General features: G+C 44.1%; 1 protein-coding gene across 2 annotated transcripts in view; it reads left to right on the top strand.

Annotated features, from left to right (window-relative positions):
- LOC137541225 (epsin-3-like) overlaps positions 1-23,746 on the top strand; it is a 64,478-nt gene that overhangs the window by 37,294 nt on the left and 3,438 nt on the right. For both annotated transcript variants that reach the window (XM_068262413.1, XM_068262414.1), the window contains exons 4-9: positions 545-628; positions 2,486-2,587; positions 3,427-3,559; positions 3,923-4,102; positions 4,986-5,078; positions 22,639-22,854. In XM_068262413.1, coding sequence (XP_068118514.1) covers positions 545-628; positions 2,486-2,587; positions 3,427-3,559; positions 3,923-4,102; positions 4,986-5,078; positions 22,639-22,854 — 808 coding nt within the window. The remainder of the gene's footprint in view (positions 1-544; positions 629-2,485; positions 2,588-3,426; positions 3,560-3,922; positions 4,103-4,985; positions 5,079-22,638; positions 22,855-23,746) is intronic.

Genomic DNA, 23,746 nt, shown 5'->3' with positions numbered 1-23,746 from the left:
AAGGCAGGTGGGGAGATTATCCTGACCCCACTCAGGAATAAGAAGTCGCTCTCTGTAGATAGTAGAAAAGGGTCGCAACCCTCCACCCAGGGTGGATACAATATTATATAGGAGAGAACAGAGGCGCCAAAAGGATAAAAGGGGTTTTAAAGGAGCTTAAAAGCCAAACATTTTTGGTAATTAGAGGAGGCAGTGGTGGACTTACCTCCTCCAAGCAGACACAACACGACTGTACATTCAGTCTATTTATTAACGAACCCCAGATAAAACAAAGCAACGCGTTTCACGGGTCAGCGCCCGCTTCCTCAGGCAATAGAAAAAGGAGTTACAGCATCTAGCAAAACAAACAACACTCGGCACCTCTGTGAGAGAGAGCACCAGGTGTTGCGTTAGGGGCACGTTATGTGACCATAACGTCCCCTAAAACGCAACGTCCTGGTGGGAAAGTAGCCTAAAGGAAAATTAAAAAAAAAATCACAAGGAAAAATATAAATAAAACCCTAAACTTCCGTATATAAATATATAATTTTTATTTTCCTTTCAGAAAAAAGAACCATCAGCTCCAGAAGCAGATGAAGAAACCCAATTACAAGCAGCTTTGAGTCAAAGCAAAGAAGAGTTTGAAAAGGTGAGCGCTATACGGCTGAAACTATTAATCAGTAAAGGACACCCGAGGTGAAAATAAACTAATGAAATAAACAATTGTATCTGTCCTCCTTCTCCTAAAAACGACTTTTTAAGATATTCCAGAGTTTTATTTTATATTTAAATCTACTTTTTAAGTGTTTACTGTTTTATTGTTTTTGCTCAATGACACATTCATTGAAGTATGCCAGAGCTAACATCTATAAACTATTGACCCTTTTTATTTCTTTCCTGCTCTCAGAAGCCATTTTCTGCTAGGAAAGTGTTTTATGGTTGTAATTCTTATCAGTGAGGGTCATACTGTAGTCTGACCCAGTCCTAACCCAGCCAGGAAATGCCACTTACATAACTGATGTTTAACTCTTTCAGGCAGAGAAGGGAAAAAAAGGAACAGCCTGGTGATTTGTGTGCTAGGCACTGTACATACACATGTCTATCTCATCATGTCACATTTTTTTTTAGCCTTATGTGTACTGTTAACCAAAGCCTCGTATCTAAAACAATTACAGCAACTCTTTTTTGCTTAAAGTGGACCTGAACTCTTGCACAGGAGAGAAAAAGAACTCATAGAAATCCACCCTGTGTCTACCCTGTGTGTGTGTTTATAGAGACCAGTCTAGTGTAATTTAATCTCCCAACTGTCTGCTGGCGTGAGAACTAATTTGTAAACACAGGAGTTTAACCCTTTCTGTGCTCCCAGCAAACTTGGAAGTAACCACTCTGCAGAATTTCTGAAGGAGCTCCACAAGCTGTAACAAGGAAATGTTTTTTTTTCTGTAAAGGTTATCATGCTGCTGCTTATCTTTTAGAGGAGAGAGGAAGTTCTGAGTTCAGGTCCACTTTAAGAGGGGTGTAAATTCCATCTTGGATGGATTGACAGCAAACTGGAAGAAACTACGGGTCTTTTTCAGTTCACTTTTTCTCCTATGATTTCTCCTGGGTGAAATTTTTACACCTTATCAACAGAGATGTAGCGAACGGTTCCCGAACCGTTCGCCGGCGAACATCTCTGGGTCTCCTACTACTTCCGGGTCGCTATGACCCAGAGTAGTACGCCTGTGCTGCCCGGCGGAGCGCGTCCTAGATCACACTCCTGTTGCCGGGCACTCTCTGCGCATGTGCGTGACGTCATGAACGACGCCACGCACATGCGCAGAGAGTGCCCGGCAACAGGAGTGCGATCTAGGACGCGCTCCGCCGGGCAGCGCAGGCGTACTACTCTGGGTCATAGCGACCCGGAAGTAGTAGAAGGCCCAGAGATGTTCGCCCGGCGAACGATTCGGGCCATCTCTACTTATCAATAACATTTGTTTTAAACCACCTGCAAACAAGAAAATACTCAGAATAATTTTGACAGTACTTTTTCACCTACTTCTTGGTACTTTTCAATTGCGGAGATGATGAAAAATGATCTCCCAGGAAAGTGTTGTCCAACTTCCTGGGCTGGTGTCTAGCATTGGATTTTTTGGCTGGAGGGAGCAGAGCATCCTGTCCTGACTTTGGGGGCGGAGCCAAAGGCAAACAAAAGGTGGGCCAACAAGAGGAGGGGGCCTGAGACAAAAAACAGTCCAGTCCACATCAGTTGGACAGCCTTGTCCAAGGAGAAAACATGTCTGTGAATTTTAATTAGCTACTTGCTTCTGAAGCACGTCATCTTGACTAATTTTCATCTGGGACAAGTTTCTTCCTGTTTGCTCTCAATCCATCCACGATGGAATTTGCACCCCTTTTAAAGCGGACCTGAACTCAGAAGAGAACAATTTCCAGTTTTCTCTTATTTGCAAGCTGTTTTCTTTCTGGAGCAAGCTATACTGTATAACAGAGTCTGTTCTTGATTTAGGAGACAAAGTTTCGTCAAGGAGAGATATCGATCATTGAGAAGGCTCTGATAGACACTCATTTATCTGAGCACGGGGTGCAGGAACCTGTAAAGAAGAAAGAGGTAATAATACATAAGTACAACCAGCCCAGGCATTACATCTATTGTACATCCATTGTTTAGAAATGGTACTAAGCCAAGACTCCACCCGTCATGAGAGTCACATGGGGTCTGATCTGGCCAATCCACTAAACCAGCCATCTCATCAGGTACAATGAGTGATGTGGTCCAATATCACCGTCAGGTCACCTGGCAACAGCCAATGAATGACAGATATTTGTAATGATATAGGAAGTAATGGCATGCCTAGCCCTGTTATTACTGCACATAGGGGTAGTGGGGCGGGGTTAATGGCAGGCATAGGTAGGGTGGAGGATAGTCTTAGGTGAACATAGGGGGCTGTTAGTGTTAGTGGTAGGTTGGGAGGGTTAGTGATAGGTGTAGGTGGGTGTGGGTTACGGTTAGTATTAGGGGTAGGTGGGGGTAATTAAATGTTAGACATAAGTAGGGGGGAAGATAGTTTTAGGTGAATGTAGGGGGTTATTCCTACTACACTCTAAATTAAATCTATATACACACCCATTCACCAATTAACCTCTCCCTCATTGTCCACCTAACACTGTACAAAGAACCAGCCTATCCAGCCTGTTCGATGCCTCAACAGGTGCAAATCTACTCCTTAAAATTGAAATAAGCCTCTTCTTCCAGTAGAACAAGCGGGATATTTAAGGGGGGAATTTACAAAATTATGGGTTGATGCACAACACAACCATCTATACAGTTGAAAGTTCTTTTAAACCGTTATATCACCTATTAAGAAACAAAGAGCAAGTCTGATAATAAAATCTTTATATTGGGGTGGAGGGAGTTTCAGCTGCTAATTTTTACTAATTATCTTCTAGACACACATGTCGGACCTCATGGATATATTTGGCCCACCTCCGTCATCTTCCTCGAATGTCTGGGACTCCCAACATGCCAGTTCCTTGCCACCACCAAGTTCAGATGCCTTCTTTTCAGCCTGGGGTGCACCAAGTAAGTGATCTGTAGATCATAATAAATTAGAATATGTCTACACCTCTTTGTGGTCTACCCAAAGATTGCCCAGATCTACCCAAGCATCACTTAACATGCATGAACTTACACTCTTCTTACTTATTGTGTAAAGATTGTGACCAAGGTCAACCTGCAGGAAGGTGGAACCTGACCTCTTGAGGAGTATGGACTTATATATTTTACACAGTCAGCCAACTTTCCTAAACTAGAATGCACCGTAAAAGACCCCATAAGTTAAAGAGTTAAATGAATTCACCAAATTGTCTGACCCAAAATAGTGTTATATTTCTTGAGATCAGAAAGTTCCACAATGATATATAATAATGTCTACTTCTGATACAGACCAGAGCATGAGTACATCGGCTTCATCCCTGCCCTGGGATATTGTGTCTCATGGAACCCAGCTAAAGGCGGACAACACCAGTCAGAGCATCATCTTCGGCTGCGAGGCTCCATCAAACTGGGAAGAACCTCAAGCAACCAAGAGCTCTTCATCTGACCCATGGGGAGAAAAGCAAAAAGGTGAGACTGATTATGGTTCAGCTTAGCAGGATAATCCATGACTTCCGGTATTTGTATGAAAGCATCCATTTGTCTAGGTGGTCTTGTATCCAGTACATTACATCTTACCCATAATGCATTGCAGAGATAATTAATGATGTGGCAACTGAGGTGACCCCAAGTCATCAATCAGCTGTGGTGAGCTAAAATTATCCAGACGGTTAAGGGAAAAAAATTGAGACCTACAAGCCCATTAGCAGCTAGTTAATTAAACAATAACTAGAGGCCTTCATAGGCTAAATGGAATTCCTTCTCTCAATAAAGATATGCATGTTGGGAGAATTTTGGCATCTATATCAATCAGACTTAAAGGAATCTTGTAGTGAGCAGAATGTGGAGACTGCCATCTTTATGTCCTGGTCTTGCTGCCATGTTGACCTCTTACCCACTGCTGCAAATGGAGCCATAATTGAGTCAGAACAGCTAGTAGGCCTCTCCCAAACTCATAAGCTGGGGTGTCCGACAGATATCACAAGGGATGACTGGTCCAAGGTCCACTTTACAATGATTTAGGATTATTTGCATGGTGAGATCATTGCATTCGATAAATTTACATTTTCATGCTGTGGCTCCAGCTAAGTTATCTTCTTATCTGGGCCTAAATAAGCATCTTCCAGGGCCACCATAAGGAGGCTTACAGGACATTCCCCATTTTTGGTCTCAGGTCTACAGGACAATTACCTTGTATCGGGGGAAGTGGGGGCAGAGCATTCCATCGGCAGCCAGTATCTGTAGTACAATTTTCATGAAATTTCTAACTGCAACTGTTCTTCTCTTGTCTGACTTTGAAGTCCAATTTCATTGTTACATTTCCATTATTTTGCTTTTATTTTTGATCTTCTAGACCCAGAAAAAGTCATCTATGACATATTCTCACCACCTTCTCCTGCCCAGGATACCCAATCTCCATCCTCCATCAAGACAGACAACTCTTTCGGTAAGGTGGCTTTGGATATGTTGGAAGGGGCTTATCTACTTCACCCATATAAATATGTTCTTGATTATGGATGATCCAAACGTGGAAGAGACTCTAGGTTGGATCCCTGGTCCCAACGTGGAAGAGACTCTAGGTTGGATCCCTGGTCCCAACGTGGAAGAGACTCTAGGTTGGATCCCTGGTCCCAACGTGGAAGAGACTCTAGGTTGGATCTCCTGACCTCCACTCTTCAACTTAATGTATTCACAGCTTTCAAGATACTCCCTGTAGATGGCAGGAAGAGATATTGTTGTTGTTGTTTTGTTTAGTCCCAAAATACTGGTCATATCAACTCCAACTAGCTTTATTGCTGGATCACTTATGTTGATGATCTCCACACTGGATATGTTGGGATATCTCTGGAGGGTTCTCTAAATGTCATAAATAACAGTGATGTGAAATGTCTAAATTGCCAAAAGGTTCACAATGCATTCCCACCGGCAATGTGATTCATGTGGATTTAGACAGCCTAGCTAGAGAGCACAGCCATCTCTGTGACCTTGCTTTTTTGCTCTGCATGCCTGTAATAGAAGACAGGTCAGGACCTGCTGACTGGACAAGTGGAGAGCAGCAGCACACTGGTGAGCTCCTCCACATATAAGGAGGCTCCCAGTGAAATACTTTTGCTCCTCCCTCTCCAGACTGATTGCTTCCTGCCCCCCAGCTCAATGCGCCCTGAAATGTTATATTTCTAAGCATTAATAAAGGAGTCAAATCAAACCTTCCCAACGAAAAAGAGCAGGAGTACAACATCGATTACACAACCCTGGTTCTTCAACCAAGGTCAATTTATAAAGATTGTAGCAGTCCTATTAATTAGTGCGTCACCACATTCAGATTAGCATCTTCCTATATAAAAGTGCAGTAATTTAGAGAATTAGTATTATTTGTTTCTGTTTGTTTCTGATGTTTCGCTATAGATCTCAATGTAGTGTAATTTACTTCCAATTTACTAGATCCATCAATGAAGCAAAAAAGCGCTACTGTCTATGGAGAGCGGTGATACACTGCTTTTCATAAAAATCGAATTAGAGTTAGTTCTCCAGCTCCAACTCATCACATTGATGAACTTCAGTAAGGGTCCTTTCACACCAAGTTTGTTCTGATCCGGTTTTCAGAATGCTGCTGTTTTCCAGATCGCAGGTCTTTTTTAATGGTAATAACAAGAACACTGAATGTGTTCTGTTTTTTTCAAAAGGCAATCACTAACCTACATTTTTCTTGTTTCTATTGTGGCCAATAGAGAAAATCACAAATGCCGTAACATATCATTGTAAAATAACATTGCATTTGCTATTACGTTGCGATTGCATTTCACAATTTTGGGTGGATGTGATGGCGATGCTCTCTAGTGGCCACCAGTCATAATGCAGTATATAATTGCTACTATAGATTTATGAATGTCACACAGTAGCCAGAAAAGGCTGAAGATAAAATTGGGCCCCAGGCAAGATAGCAGTTTCTGCCCACTGCTGAAGGTTATCTGGCTTTTTAAGTTAGATTTGTTGGGGGCTAGCATCCACCAGGCCCCTAGACTCTCTCCAGGCCCTAGGCACTGCCTAGGTTTGTCTTGTGGATGGCCTGGCTCTGATAGCAGCCACCGAGGGCCGGATTTAGGCTAAGGCCACCTAGGCCATGGCCTAGGGCACCACATGAGGACGGGCACCAAAGCAGCAGGCTAAACTGATGCAGCATTTGCAAGCTTGCAAATGCTGCAATGCAGGAAAGCAGGTGAGTGCCTGACCGCGGTATTCTGCTGCTAGCCGCCTGTGCAGCAGCCACCTTGCTCTCTCTGCATGCTTGCATTGTGGCCGGCGGCTATGGACTTGGGCTGCATTGGAGACAAAGGGGAAGAGGAAGCTTCTGCGCTGGAGACAAGTGGAAAAATGAATGACACTGATGGCTGCTGCAGTGTGAAGGCGAGCTGGCTACCTATACTGAAAGGGGAGAGGGTGGTAAAAGGAGGGATTAAGGGAGTCATCTGGTTACCTATACTGGAGGGAAAGGCGGGGAGTGGTCATCTGGCTACCTATACCGAAGGGGGCGGCTAGTGACAGTGGCCTTGGGCGGTAAAGAGTACAAATCTGGCCCTGCAGCCACCAGTTTGCATTGCTGCACACATGCGATAGAATGTGATTTTTAAAATGATTATTTACATGTACAGGGCCGGTCCTGGACTTTCTGCTGCCTGAGGCAAAGATCGTGAAGGCGCCCCCCCCCCCCCCCCCCCCGGGAACAAGGCCGATACCCCCCCCCCCCTTTCCTTAAAACAAAATGAAAGAAGACAGCTTCAGTTTCACACTGGATCTAAAGACAGCAAGCAATGGGCAGCGCTCACAGGCTGCAAGTGAAGTGAAAGCTCACTTCTACTGTACCTGTTTTGAATGCAAGGTGTGTAACCTGCCCGTTAGTCGAGCTCTGCATACTTGTGCAGGTAGTCAATTCAGGTGCAGCGTCTGTTTGGAAGCGCTGCCATTTCCTTCTGCTTCACACTGGATCTGCTGGTGTGTATCCCTGTCTGTCTCCATCTGCTTGTTCTCCCTCCTGTCTTTCTTAGCGGAACTAAGCCTGATACACCCTTTCAATTACGATTAGCCAATCATTGACCAATTTTACCACCTGCCTTCATGTAGTATAAGGGATACCTACATAATCTGTTCATAGTGTGCAATATCTGCTGCCCAGCCTCATACTACATGACGCAGGTGGTAAAATTGGTCAGTGATTGGCCAATCATAATTGAAAGTGTGTGCCAGGATTTAAATGAATCATGTATAATCCAGGGAGTGGGACCGAGTTGGTTTGCTGAGACAGTGTGTTGGTTGGGTGTGGAAAGGAATCGTGACGATTCCTCTCCACACGGTGCACCTGACCCAACCAACACAATATGGTAGGGACATTAGACTATGACTATGGTAGGATTAGAGTGTGAGCTCCTCTGAGGACAGTCAGTGACATGACTATGTACTCTGTAATGTGCTGCAGAAGATGTCAGTGCTATATAAATACATAATAATAATATGGTAGGACATTAGACTATGACTATGGTAGGATTAGAGTGTGAGCTCCTCTGAGGACAGTCAGTGACATGACTATGTATTCTGTAAAGTGTTGCAGAAGATGTCAGTGCTATATAAATACATAATAATAATATGGTAGGACATTAGACTATGGTAGGATTAGAGTGTGACCTCCTCTGGGGACAGTCAGTGACATGACTATGTATTCTGTAAAGTGCTGCAGAAGATGTCAGTGCTATATAAATACATAATAATAATATGGTAGGACATTGGACTGTAACTATGGTAGGATTAGATTATGAGGACAGTTAGTGACATGACTATGCAGGGGTAACTCTAGAAACTTTTAAGTGACAGTGCTATGTAGATACCTATGCACACGTAGCAAAAAAATCTGCATGCCCACACACTGGAAAGTGGCTGTGACCATACAATAGAAAGTGCCCATGGTCATATTTGGTCATGGACAGGCCCAAATGTACTTTAGATAAGTAGCAATGTTATTCAAAGAGTGAGCCCGCCCAGAACAACAAGTATCCTTAGAAATGACTGGAGCACTGGAATTTACTGTACTGTGTTTACTAAAAACTAACCTTCCCATAATGTATCCACACCATACAATTTTTTTGGCAGATTTACTTGCCAGATCGATTATTTCCAGCATGTCCGATCTGAAGATCGATCGATTTTCTGGGTGATTTTCTGATCGATTTCCATAGAAGTAAATATTCAGAAAATCAATCGATCTTCAGATCGGACATGCCGGAAATAATCGATCTGGCAGGTAAATCTGCCAAAAAAATTGTATGGTGTGGATACAACATAAGGGAGGTTCATAATGATGTGTGCGGCTGGTTAGAGCACCATTACTTACCTACAGCCCATACAACATGTGCCATCTTCTCCACCTGATCACCAGGTTCTATCAGCTTTTATCATTCCTGGCATAGTTACATGGATGCCACAATGCATGCTGGGAGATGAGGTCCCTGGATGCGAGTACACTGTACTTGCATCCATGGACTACATCTCCCAGCATGCATTGCGGCACACATGTGCATGACTGCCAAGAATTACAAAGTGAGCAGAAGCTGCCGGTCGCGTGGAGAAGATGGTGCATATTGTATTGGCCGGCGTACAAAGATCTACATTAGGGCTAATGTCCCCTGAAAATATAGAATGTAGATGTGGTAAATATGGTAATTGTTAAAGAACACCTGTAATATCATTAAAAAAAAAAAATAACTTACCTGGGGCTTCTAAACAGCCCCCTGCAATCGCCGTGTGCCTGCATCGGGACAAAACGATCCTCAGGTCCCCCGCCGTGGCTCACTTTTGTTTTTCCGGTCAGGCGCCGCCACTGTGCTTGTGCGGAAGCCCTGGCCACGGGCTTCCTGACTCCCGCTCACATAGCCGAGAGCATCCGCCACAGTACGAGAAAACCTTGTACTGCACCTCTACAGGACACTCCCGGGGACGTGAGTGGGAGTGAGGTCGTGTGCAGCCAGGAACACACAAGCGCAGTGGCCACGCCTGACCGGAAAAAACTAAAGTGAGCCGCGGCGGGGGACCCGAGGATCATTTTGTCCCAATGCGGGCACACAGTGATTGCAGGGGGCTGGTAGAAGCCCCAGGTAAGTTATTATTATTTTTTTTAATGATATTACAGGTGTCCTAAATGCCATTAGCAGCAATGAGCCAGGACGTAGTAACAACAACAAAAAAAAAAAAACACACATATCCATACAGGAAAACAAGGGGCTGTCCTGCAGCAAATAAAACAAGTAACCAGCAGGGAAAGGGTGTAAATTTACACACGGGCAGCATCAGCAATAAATCTGCCATGCTGAGGAGAGCAGAGAAGGAATGAATAGCCAGGCAGAGGGAAGAAGAAAGTCAGGAGATAAAGGAATGTGAGCCGATAGCTTACCAGGCTGACTGCAGACACACGGAGGACACGGTAACCAAGGGGAGGGGGATGGAGAGAGTCAGGCTCCCCTCCTCGGCTGCCTCTGCCATCACTTTTGCTTACAGACAGAGAACTCCTCGGCTCTCAGTCCGCGCAGGCTGCTCAGCACTCCCTCCTGACAGGCTTCCTCAGGCTCCACAGTGACGTCACGTAGAGCACGCAGCACGCTGGATGTATCAACAGGAACAGCACCATGGGGGAGGGAGCCTGAGGGGGAGAACAGCCTGTAGCCTTAGAAGTATTATTGTAATAGATCAGGCGTCTCCCCCTCTGCTCTTGTGGAACAGTCCAAATAACCGGCTAGATACATTGCCGGTAAAAACATTTTTCCGGCAGCGGAGAGATACCAGCCGGGTGGCAACCCTAGCCTGGTGCCGCCCCTCCACTTCCTGCCGCCTGAGGAACCCGCCTCACCCCGCCTCATGGGCGGGCCGGCCCTGTACATGTAGTTAAAACAGATGTCTGTATGGTCATACTGACCTCCAATAGCTTGTTATTACATGTTACTAAACCTGCAGTTGTTGCCTGGCATTGAAAGTGTAAAGGTGGCCATACACGATACAATAAAATGATCCGATTTTACAGCAAGTCGATAAATAAGATTGGATTTCCCGAAAAATCGAAAGCTTTTTTTTCATTCGAGCAAGAAATACGATCGGATTTCCCGTTTTTATTCGATAACAGTTGATTGGGAGTGCTGGATTTTTCTGATCAATTTTTATGAAAATTGAATGGTATGTGGTAGGTTGCCAGTTTATTAATATACACACCCAAGCAATTTTCTCAGAGTTTCCAATTATTTTTATCATAATTGGGGAAAAATGTAACATAGGTGTGTGGTACATTGGTCAGATTTTTGAAATATTACAATTAGTCACAGAAATTGATTGCAATTCTTGAATTGAACAGATATTTAAAAAATATTGTATAGTGTGTGGCCACCTTAACCACCCTGGCGTTCTATTGAGATCGCCAGGGCGGCTGCGGGAGGGTTTTTTTTTAATTAAAAAAAAACTATTTTATGCAGCCAACTGAAAGTTGGCTGCATGAAAGCCCACTAGAGGGCGCTCCGGAGGCGTTCTTCCGATCGCCTCTGGCAAGCATAAGTAACAAGGAAGGCTGCAATGAGCAGCCTTCCTTGTTTGGCTTTCCTCGTCGCCATGGCGACGAGCGGAGTGACGTCATGGACGTCAGCCGACGTCCTGACGTCAGCCGCCTCCGATCCAGCCCTTAGCGCTGGCCGGAACTATTTGTTTCGGCTGCGCAGGGCTCGGGCGGCTGGGGGGACCCTCTTTCGCCGCTGCTCGCGGCGGATCGCCGCAGAGCGGCGGCGATTAGGCAGCACACGCGGCTGGCAAAGTGCCGGCTGCGTGTGCTGCTTTTTATTTGAACAAAATCGGCCCAGCAGGGCCTGAGCGGCACCCTCTGGCGGTAATGGACGAGCTGAGCTCGTCCATACCGCTAAGGTGGTTAAGGCAGATCATACATACATTGATTTTCCCATTCAACCCTCTTACACAACATGTCTGATAAATTGAAATTCTAATTGATTTTGGACTAAAATCGATCAGAAGTATCAATCAGACAGGAAGGAAAATTGGGGCGGGGCAGGAGCTGTAGCCAATAGATGGGCTATGGTGTTGAGCTGCATCTCAGAGTGGAATGCTGCAGTCCGATCATTTCTCAATAGATTTCCAGCTGAAGTATATTGAGAACCGGTATACAGTGTGTCTGAAAACAATCAATCGCACTGATTCCGATCAGAGAGAGGTTGATAATTTTTCCGCACTGGAGTGGCATCTTCTGGATTTCGTCAGTAACTAATTAATTAAAAGTCCATTTAGTAATTTGTTCTGAAACGTTGGCCTCAATTCACTAAGATCATGCTGGAGATAATAAGGCAAGAGAAAACATACATAAGTTTTCACAGTGAGAGAGTTATCTGATCTCTTCAGTCTTTACGTTAACTCCTCTGTAGTTATTTTCACACACAGTTAATTAACAGCCTGTCTTTAACTTTAGAATTTTGGAGTAATTTTAAGGACTGAAAAGTTAACTTTAGAGATCTTTACCCAGAAGAGTTAACTTTAGGTTTGCCTGAGGTCAAATGTTTTCTGAATACGACATGCCTTATCACCATGGTAACAACTCTAGAATTGTTATTAAAGACAGAAGATAAGCTTAGCGAATTGAGGCCATTATCAATTAGCTTCAGCGAGGTGTAAATTTGCCTTCAAATGACATTAGGCCGGTCTTATACTGTTTCATATTTGTTTGCTACTGTGTTTAATGTTTAGAGCAAAAATGTAATTTTCAGTTTCATCCCACTTTAACGGAAGCAGGAAAATCGGGCACATATGAGAAGTAGACAAATCAGGCTCCACTATTGACTTTAATGTTAAATATCGACTATTGGCTGCAAAACTGGACGAATCAGGCGCCCGTTAAACTGTTTCGCGCCTCTTGTTATTTATCATTTTTTACAATACTAAAAAAGAAAATATCGTTATAAAATTCATTTTCACAATTATCATTTTTTAAATTATTATTTTCACTTTTCAGTATTCTGACATTGTACTTTTTTTTAATCAATTTTACTTTCGTTTTTAGAATTATAATTATGTTAATTATCGTTTTGACATGTAATTTTACTTTTTTATCAATGTTACATTCTTTTTAACATTTTCAATTTCGGGGGTCTTTTTTAGAATTATAATTATGTTCATTATCATTTTGACATGTAATTCAACTTTTTTATTATTTTTACAATCTTTTTGAGATTTTAATTTCGGGGTCTTAGGGTTAGGCACCACCAAGGGGGTCTTAGGGTTAGGCACCACCAGGGAGGTCTTAGGGTTAGGCCCCAACAGGGCTCTTAGGGTTAGGCCCCAACAGGGGGTCTTAAGGTTATGCACCATCAGGAGGGGTCTTAGGGTTAGGCACCACCAGGGCTCTTAGGGTTAGGCACCACCTGGGGGGGGGGTCTTTGGGTTAGGCCCCAACAGGGGGTCTTAAGGTTATGCACCATCAGGAGGGTTCTTAGGGTTAGGCACCACCAGGGGTCCTAGGGTTAGGTACCACCAGGGGGGTCTTAGGGTTAGGTACCACCAGGGGGCTCTTAGGGTTAGGCACCACCTATGGGGGTCTTAGGGTTAGGCACCACCAGGGGAGTCTAAGGGTTAGGGATAGGTAGAAGGAAGGTTCTGTGTGAGAGTAGGGTTTGGTTTACTAGTAAAAAGACAAACTTTAACTCTATTTTTTCAATCACCTAAATCAGTAACACTAAAATACCATTAGATTGAGGCAAAAGTTGTTATATTACACTTAAAAAAAAACAGCCACTAAAATTTTTCTGAAATTAAAAAATATATGATTAAGATTACAACTAATGTTTTGTACCATTTCATTTATACTTTACATGTATTTTTACAGTAACAGACGTAAACACGGTTAAACATAAACTATGTGTCTCTGGAATAACAGCAATCGTCAAAAATGAGTTTTAAACAAAGTTATAATTTAAACCGAAATGTATTTGTAAACCAATATTTTTATACTTATTATCGTAAAATAAGGAATTCGGCTGTATCCTTGTAATGATCGCTGCTGCAGCAGCTATTGCTGGAAGTAGTAGTGCTGCAGCTCAGGCAGTTCTGATCTATTTCCATGCAAGCTGCATAGCTTTGTCTGTCTTTCCCTGCTGTCAGCTTGTGACTGATTATCATTCACCTGTGTGGGAATCTGCATGTCTGCTCCCATTGGATGACCTCAGTATAAAGATCTGCTTCCTGCAGGGTTTCCTTGGGTTTTCATAGCTTCAGTGTAAGCCAGTCTTGCTGTCGCTTTAGCCCCCGATCGTGTTTCTTGTTATAAAGATACTTTGCTGGTCTTTGCATCATATATTGGTTCATTGCCAATATATATGCATACCAGCACGTTTATTATTTTCCTTGTATTTGTGTTACGTTGATACATCAGTGTCGCTGATGTATACGTACACGAACTGTTTATATCCTGTGTGCAGTTAGTCAGCTTTCCAGCACGTTTTGGTAGGTTGCGCGTACCGTGACCACCCGTGCTGAGGTAGTTACCCTGCTCCTGGTTCTGTTTGTGGATTGCGTTCATCTCTGCGAAGAGATAACGAATCCTTCTGAATCCTGTTCTGTTACTGTTTGTGGATTGCGTTCATCTCTGCGAAGAGATAACGAATCCTTCTGAATCCTGTTCTGTTACTGTTTGTGGATTGCGTTCATCTCTGCGAAGAGATAACGAATCCTTCTGAATCCTGTCCTGTTACTGTTTGTGGATTGCGTTCATCTCTGCGAAGAGATAGCGAATCCTTCTGAGTCCTGTTCCCTGTATTACTCCAGTCCTAGTCAGCGTTCCTGCTTATGTCATATATCGGTTCATTGCCGATATATACATATGTTAGTCAGAAGTTACAAATAGTTTCATTGATAGCTGTAATTGTAATACGCTAGGAAAACATACTTATTGTATATTTATCTGTGTTACGTTCATCTATCTCGATCCTGCTATTTCCTGACTGTCCTGTCCTGTCTTTGTGAGGCACGCCATCGCCGCAACGCATTGGCTGCCTCATTCCAGTCTGTCTGGTTTTGGACGCTTGCTGTCGCTAAGTAGCCGCTAGCTAGCAAGCGTTCATTCTGTCTACCTGTCCTGATCTCCTCAGTTCTGGTTTGTGCGCTCAGCGCTACTTTGCGCTGAGACGTTATAACGAAAGCATTGTTTGTGGCTGTCAGATCTGCACCGGCTCTGTGCGCCACAATCTCCTATTGGAGTCAGTCCTCCCCTCCACTATACTAGGGATAGCCTGTTTCCTGGTGCTAGTGTGTGTACCTCCTCCACGCCAGCTCATGCGTTGCATGCTGACTGTGGAGAATACACCACCAAGCCTTACATTATGAAAACCCCATTACCAATCCCCATTGTGGGGGGGATTCCCAGAAAGTATGACACTGTTAATTATGGTTCCTGTTCCTTTAAGAAATTTGAAGAACTTAGCTCTGAAACAGAAAATGAGTTTTTCTCTGAATGTGCCAGGTTCCTGGCCAATCCTGATCTCCAAGCGACTCCTGTTTCAACCTGGGCACTCCAACTAAGTTATATTTTGTTTAAAGGGGAATTATTCCAGTGGGCATTTGATGTTCTCAATCATTCCGATTTGAAAGAGAGACCGCTGGAATTTCTAGCGTTTGTGATCCATAACTGGTTGCGCATAGATCCATTGCCTTTTCCTCTTAATGAACTCCTGGCAGCAGGTCAATCAGCTACTCCTTCAATTGCTTGCAAAAATGTTCAGCAAGCAGAAGGTGTTACTGATAATTTTCCTGCAGCCTTGAATAAATCACCAAGAACAGCAGGGAAAACAGCAGGGTCTAAGGCCAAACGCAAACGTTCTAAGAAACGTGTCCGATCTGCAGAGTTGTTATCCTTAGCGACTGAGACCTATAATGAGATTCTGCCATTAACAGATAATGAAATGCAATTGTCTTTCAGGGGAGTTAAATGGACTTATGAAACTACTAATGAACTTTCCTCCCTGGCTAGGGAAAATAAAGATTTTTGTTTAAAAGAATTATCTGAGTATGATTATGAGGAGATATTACAGAGTATTGAACAAATCAACTTATTTGTGAAGCAAGGAAAGTTTGCATACACTACAGTTCAGCACTTGCTACAGGTATTGGAGATTCTTAGGAATAAGGAATCTGCCAATCACCTGCTAATTAACCTAATATATGTCCCTGCTACAATCATATCTGCAAACCATGATCTGCCTGTTAAGTATGCTTGGAATCCTCCATTTGAGAAAGGAGAGATGGAAGCTCTGGTCAATGAATGGAAGAATGATTCAAGTTCATTTTGTCAATTTTACAGTGCAAAAAGTGAATTAGTATTGAATGCATGCATTAAGTCTGCCTATAACCTAATAAAAACTGGTGTGTGTGGGTATGACTTTGTGGCTCCATTGATTGATGTGTGGGAACTGATTTTGGATGATTTTTATGTGACTCCGAATTTGCAAATTTGGCGTTCTGACCCGCCTGCTTCAGCACCTTTGGCTGATTCAGCAGGTGATTCGGAGCTCTTTTTGTGTGAAATTGAAGTTCCTGCAATTCCACCCTGTACCATGGATAACTCAGTGTTACTTACCAGTAAAACAGAAGCCACTGATACATTCTTAACCTTGCCCTGTGCAAATTTCTCAGCAGAGAATCCAGAGGTCCTGCTGACTTCCGAGTCCAGCCTAGCCAGTACTCATAACTCTTTGTTCAGTGAAACAGACACCAGAAAAATCTTGCCTGTCTCTGCAAACACTTCTGCAGAAATTACCTGTGTTAATAAAGTTCAACTCCTGTCTGATCCAGCAGATGCCAATAGATGCACTACATCAGTTTCCGAGTCCCAGCAATCCTGTCTAGACACCTCAGAACCCCAGCATCTGAATTTTCCAATTTTACAAATGAATGGTGATTCAGATGCGCAAACATTGTGTCTTGATCTTCCTGTTTCTACACCTCGCTCTAGTTTCGTGAATAGCTCAGAGCATCTGCTCTGTGAACCTGAAATCGCAGAATTATTACCTTGTTCAGAAAATGTTCCAATAAATTTGCCCTGTACCATGAATTGTGCAGTAGATCTCTCCAATGAAACTCAGGTCACAGAATCATTATGCTGTCCAGCAGGTGCTTCCATGGTTTTGCCCTGCAATATGGACTGTTCAGTGATCCTGTCCAGTGAAGCTGTGGTCGCAGAGTCTTATGCTTCACCCAGTACTTTGGATATTTCAAACCCTCTAGCAGAAGGGTCTGAGGCACTGCTTACCTCAGTTGGTGTTGCAGTAATATTCACTTGTCTAGCAGCTGTTTTGGAATTACAGTCTGCTCTAATAAAACTTGATGAATTTCTGCCCAGCAAAGCAGAAGCCATTGAAATATTGTCCTCGTCAGCAAGTGTGTTAGATACCTTGCCCTGTACACAGTCTGATTTAACCAATGTTGAGTCCCTCTCCAGTGTTGTAACAGCCGAGGAACTCCAGCCCTGTCCTCTGAATGTTTCAGAAGTCTTGCCCTGTAACATGGATAATTCTGATTCTCTGGTCAAAATAATAGAAATCTCATAATTTCAGTCCGGTCTGATAAGTGTTCCTGAAACCCAGCCCTGTATCCTGAAAGATTCTGGTTCTCTGGCCGCTGTGGCAGAGGTTCCAGAGTCCCCTTCCTGTCCAGGGAATTCCTCAGTTTTGCCTAGTCCAGTGGGGGCTGCTGCAATACTGACTTGTTCTGCAGCGCCTCATGAGCTCCAATCCAGTGTATTAAATGAGTCTCTGTCCAGTCCAGAGGTAGTTGTGGAGTCCCTATCTGGTTCAGTGCATACATCAGAAGATTTGTCCTGTCTTGTTAGTGCCCCTGAATCTGATTTGTTACTGACTTTGCTGGAATCAGCGACATCTAAGTCTGATCCAGCATTCTCGTGTAAAAGTCCAGTAGTTGCGAAGTTTAGTCATGATGATTTTTTTTTGGCCAGTCCTGGTTTTGGTCCTGTCTTGGCTGACCCTGAGGCTCACAGTTCCTTGACATGCCCAGAGGTTTCTCTTGTGCCGGTGTGCCCAGATGTTCTTTGTGTGCCAGAATGCCCAAGTGTGTCTAAGGTGTTAGCGTGCTCTGATGCTTCCTTAGTGGGAACACGTTCTGATGTTGCCAGTCTGCCTGCATGCCCAGAGATGGTTCTGGTCCCTGAAAGCCCTGATATTGATGTTTGTCCTTGTGGCCCTGACTCGGGAATTGCCCTAGGTTCCATAGGGGTTCTTGATAGTTCTCCATGTGAGCCTAAGGGGCATTCTGACCTATGGGGATCTCTTTGGAGCTTCAAGGTGTTCTGGGAGGTCTCTGAGAAAACTTGTCCTGGTGCCTTGGACTGGTTCAACAGTGGGTTTTGTGTTGGTAAAGACAGTACCGGTGGGCATTGCAAAGGCTTTGGCGTTTCTGAACGGTTCCTGGAAGGCGGTGGGTATCGCTCAGGGAATTTCGGAGGGCTTTCTTCTGGAAATCATGGTTCTGATGGGTGTCACACTGGGGCTTGTAGTACTGATGGGCATGGTTCTGTAGGTTCTGGTTCTGATGGGTCCAGTCTTGTGGGGACTGATTCTGGAATTCGGTCTTGCCGGGCTGTCCCGGTCATCATGAATTATCAGTCAGACTGTTTTGTTGGGAATTTCAGTTTTGAAAAGCGTCTGGAATCCGCTTTTAAGGGCGGGGGTACTGTAATGATCGCTGCTGCAGCAGCTATTGCTGGAAGTAGTAGTGCTGCAGCTCAGGCAGTTCTGATCTATTTCCATGCAAGCTGCATAGCTTTGTCTGTCTTTCCCTGCTGTCAGCTTGTGACTGATTATCATTCACCTGTGTGGGAATCTGCATGTCTGCTCCCATTGGATGACCTCAGTATAAAGATCTGCTTCCTGCAGGGTTTCCTTGGGTTTTCATAGCTTCAGTGTAAGCCAGTCTTGCTGTCGCTTTAGCCCCCGATCGTGTTTCTTGTTATAAAGATACTTTGCTGGTCTTTGCATCATATATTGGTTCATTGCCAATATATATGCATACCAGCACGTTTATTATTTTCCTTGTATTTGTGTTACGTTGATACATCAGTGTCGCTGATGTATACGTACACGAACTGTTTATATCCTGTGTGCAGTTAGTCAGCTTTCCAGCACGTTTTGGTAGGTTGCGCGTACCGTGACCACCCGTGCTGAGGTAGTTACCCTGCTCCTGGTTCTGTTTGTGGATTGCGTTCATCTCTGCGAAGAGATAACGAATCCTTCTGAATCCTGTTCTGTTACTGTTTGTGGATTGCGTTCATCTCTGCGAAGAGATAACGAATCCTTCTGAATCCTGTTCTGTTACTGTTTGTGGATTGCGTTCATCTCTGCGAAGAGATAACGAATCCTTCTGAATCCTGTCCTGTTACTGTTTGTGGATTGCGTTCATCTCTGCGAAGAGATAGCGAATCCTTCTGAGTCCTGTTCCCTGTATTACTCCAGTCCTAGTCAGCGTTCCTGCTTATGTCATATATCGGTTCATTGCCGATATATACATATGTTAGTCAGAAGTTACAAATAGTTTCATTGATAGCTGTAATTGTAATACGCTAGGAAAACATACTTATTGTATATTTATCTGTGTTACGTTCATCTATCTCGATCCTGCTATTTCCTGACTGTCCTGTCCTGTCTTTGTGAGGCACGCCATCGCCGCAGCGCATTGGCTGCCTCATTCCAGTCTGTCTGGTTTTGGACGCTTGCTGTCGCTAAGTAGCCGCTAGCTAGCAAGCGTTCATTCTGTCTACCTGTCCTGATCTCCTCAGTTCTGGTTTGTGCGCTCAGCGCTACTTTGCGCTGAGACGTTATAACGAAAGCATTGTTTGTGGCTGTCAGATCTGCACCGGCTCTGTGCGCCACAATCTCCTATTGGAGTCAGTCCTCCCCTCCACTATACTAGTGATAGCCTGTTTCCTGGTGCTAGTGTGTGTACCTCCTCCACGCCAGCTCATGCGTTGCATGCTGACTGTGGAGAATACACCACCAAGCCTTACAATCCTGTCCCCTTTTTTCATAGCGCCTCTATTTTATACACGCACTTTAACCCTATCTTCACTTGATATCTTCCCCACCCTCACCAACACACTTAAGGCTCGTACCTACTGGAAGATGGATCGGGGAACCCACAGCGATGTGATCTGACAAAAGAGCATTCCCCGATCCATCTTCCTACCGATGGTGAACACAAGATGGGACACGCCGGGCGCAAACAAGAGTTCAAACGATCGTGGCACTTTGGGTGGAAGTCATCGGGGATCTTGAAGATCTGATCCGAACTGAACGCAAAATGATGCTTGTTTAATTGCGCACATATATCCACATCATGAATTTGTGGAAGTGATCGCGCATCGTGAAATAAAATCACTGGTTGCGGGAAAAATTGCTTAAAAAATTGTGACTGGAGTACGTAGCTTAGGACTAACCCTATCCTAGTTAGCCTCATACTTCAGACACCTTAAGTACCCCTGATCTTTCTATAGCTCAGAAGCCTCAGATGATACTTGGCTTCAACATTGATTTTGCATGAGCCACATTGTGCATGAGTTGTTCAGTTTTCCGATCCGTTCGCTATCTGCTCACAGTGTTCCCCCTCTGCTGCTGCCGTCCATTTGCGTCCCTGCATGCTGGAAACTCTATTATATACCAATCTCAGAGCCCCGGCAGAAGTATCACAGGTTCCTATTGGTTTGCAATAGACCAATTGAATCGTTCCTGCCAAGGAGGCGTTTCATTGGTCCAGTGCACTAATCGGTGAAAGTCCACTACTCCATTGTGTCTGGATAAACTGCATGTGACCCATCCTTGCTCGTTGAGATGCACCAAACACATGCGTTATAAACGGACTGATATGATTGGATCCTATTTTTTGACATAGGATCCCCGTTCATGTTTGTTCTGATGTGGTCCGTTGCGGAAGCGGAACGTTTTTTATGCCAGTGTGAAAGGAGTCATACATCTGTCTCTAACCAATATTACCATCTATATACTAGAATTATTGAGCAGCTATGTTCCTCAGAATCTTGCTCCCCTCCTTCCCATGAAAAGAGAGTGACAGAGCAGCAGGAAGACGTACCTTGCATTGTTTCTGCCAGTTACTGGTCTAGATTTTGACTTATCCCTGAAATAAATTTCATAACTTTAGAAAATCTCCTGGAATCAGTCAGGAACACCAAGGCCAGGTGTCGAAGCTCCCGGGAACAGATGTGTGTCAAGTATTGGAGAACAATGACGTTAATACAGATACAAGAACACATAGGGTCGGCTGGGTCAAGCCTACATATTTATGGAACAGCTGCCCAGAAGACATGCCTTAGGGTAGTCACACAGTCCAAGCATGGTCCATCACCTTCTCAGACCTGTGATCATTTTATAGCAAGCCAGCATACTGATTGATGTATTTATTGTATTCATTTATGTGGTGCTGACAGACCTCCGCAGGGCTTGGAGAGGACACTGAACTGGTCACATACCGCCAATCCCTGTCCCAAAAGGCGCATTTATGTCTCTGACGTAGTTATACAGATGTGTTTTTTTTAAAATGGCCCTTAAAGTAGTACGAAACCCAGCATTTCCTCTTTGTTGTAAAAGGTTATTTACAGTACAAAATCTACTACTACGAAAAAAAATAGTAGCAGAACAGCATTCAAAACAGTTAAAACACATTTGTTATTCAGTGGAAAGCCCCTTAAAGAGACTCTGAAGCGAGAATAAATCTCGCTTCAGAGATCATAGTTAGCAGGGGCATGTGTGCCCCTGCTAAAACTCCGCTATCCCGCGGCTAAACGGGGGTCCCTTCACCCCCAACCCCCCCCCCCCCCCCTGCAAAATCAACTACCAACTTGGTCGTAAATTTTGCTTTTCCTGGAGGCAGGGCTAACGGCTGCAGCCCTGCCTCTCAACGCGTCGCCGCCTCTCCCCCGCCCCTCTCAGTGAAGGAAGACTGAGAGGGGCGGGGGAGAGGCGGAGGTACGCGTCTGATAGACGCGCGGGAGGCAGGGCTGCGGCGGTTAGCCCTGCCCCAATGCGGAAGCGCTCCCCCGCTGTACGGAGGGGATTTGGGGGATCAGGGACCCCCGTTAAGCTGCGGGATAGCGGCGTTTTAGCAGGGGCACACATGCCCCTGCTATCTATGAGGTCTAAAGCGAGATTTATTCTCGCTTCAGACTCTCTTTAAGACCCCGTGCACACGCTGGATTCCTGCAAACGACGGGGGATCTCTGACAAAACCAGCCTTATCAGCCTGCCGACAGACTGTACACACTAGCAAACTGTCGGCAGAACGGCCGCCCCGCAGGCGTCAATGGCAGGAATCCGGCATGTGTACACGCCTTTAAGCTTCTGGCCACATCCAAAGATGTGATAACATTATCTTTTGTTTACAATCCTTTGTTGTTGCAATTAGTATACAGCCAGCTGACACTGAGCTGCACACACTGTAGAACCAGAGAAAGCTGAGAAGTGATCATTGGATACATTATAATATATAAACACAGCAGCTATGCAGTAAAATGCAAAGGCAGCTTTCAGAGCAGATAAACTGTACTTGTTATTTTTTAGAGAGACAATATTACTTGTGCACAAAAGCAAATATAACTGTATGGGTGATTAAAAAAAAGTAGCAAAACACATTTTTATTGAATGTTTTGAAATTGTCACTTTAGTTTTTCTGGGAAACTCGCATTGCGACATGAAATAAACAGTTGTATCTATTCCCCTACTCTGAAATAGCACTTTTATTTGGAATCCCAGTTTTATTTTGTGTTTAAAAGCTAAAGAAAAAGTAGCAGGATTATTGCTGCAACCTATCCTATATTGTATTATTTCCTACTGTCCCTTTTTATTTTTACTTATCTTTACATTCTGTTCGAGATGCTGCTGTCTAAAAAATAATAATCCATCTTTTGTTTTCAGAGCTGGACTTCCTTGGAGACTTCCTCCCCACCATCACAAAACCAGCGATAGACAGTCCAGAGTTAAAAGCTGAAGAACCCCTCCCAGATCCCAGCGCCAAGCCTCGCCCCAAAACTCCAGAGCTCTTCTTGGAACCGGCCGCCCGTTCCCTGGTCAACCTGAACAGTCTGATTGTCCCGGAAACCTCCATCAAAGTCAAAAACCCTTTCCTTTCAGGTATTGGGGATTTACAACTTTATTACACCTAAAACTAATCAGAGGCCTAGTTATCAAAGTGTGATTTTCATCATTTGTCCCACCATATTTATAAAAAAGCGGTTATTGAATTTTTAAGAAGCAAAACTCGCTATAAGGAAGAAGGTTCATAATGGTGTGTGCTGCTGGAGGTGCGGGAAAATCGAGACACCATTACTTACCTATGGAGTGCTGTTCCTCTGGCCCCTCCATCTTCTCACACCCACCGCAGCTTCACCCGTTATTGCCAGCAGGGGTCACTCGCACACCGCGATGCATGCCATGAGATATAGTCCGGGAGAAGCTGTACTCGCATCTCCTGGACTACCGTATTCACTCAAGTATAAGCCGAGATTTTGGGACCAAAAAGGTGGCCTGAAAGTGGGAGTCTCAGCTTATACTAGAGTCACAACCCCACTATGCACAAATGTAAATACTCCCCCCCTCCCCCAGCATACCACTGCCATAGGTACAACGGAACTGTGTTGCACATTTTAGAAATACCATTAGTGTGAGTATTGTCCTTTTTTTTTTAGATTTTAACCTTGTTGCAAATAAGCAGCTAGATGAGTCAGAACTCCTGAACTGTATACTCATTCTGGGACAGTTTCAGTTTTTAGAATATACAGTATTAGAGGCAGATACCGTAAGTAGAATTTTGAAATGGAAATAAGCAATGGCTCCTCACATATTTCCCTTTTTTCAGCTTTCCTTTAACCAGGATTTTAGGTATATAGAAGGATTTTTTTTACTGTATGTTTCATAAACTAATCAAGGCCAGGCAGTGGGAAAAAGAAGGTGTTGCTCTTGTTGTGTCCAGTGTTGGACTAGAAAAAGATATATTGTACTGCTACACTCTTAATATCCAAACCCC

Source organism: Hyperolius riggenbachi, chromosome 12, assembly GCF_040937935.1.
Source record: "Hyperolius riggenbachi isolate aHypRig1 chromosome 12, aHypRig1.pri, whole genome shotgun sequence".
Lineage (NCBI taxonomy): Eukaryota > Metazoa > Chordata > Amphibia > Anura > Hyperoliidae > Hyperolius > Hyperolius riggenbachi.
Note: the sequence above shows the minus strand (reverse complement) of the source record. Positions and strands in the feature narration are given on the sequence as shown.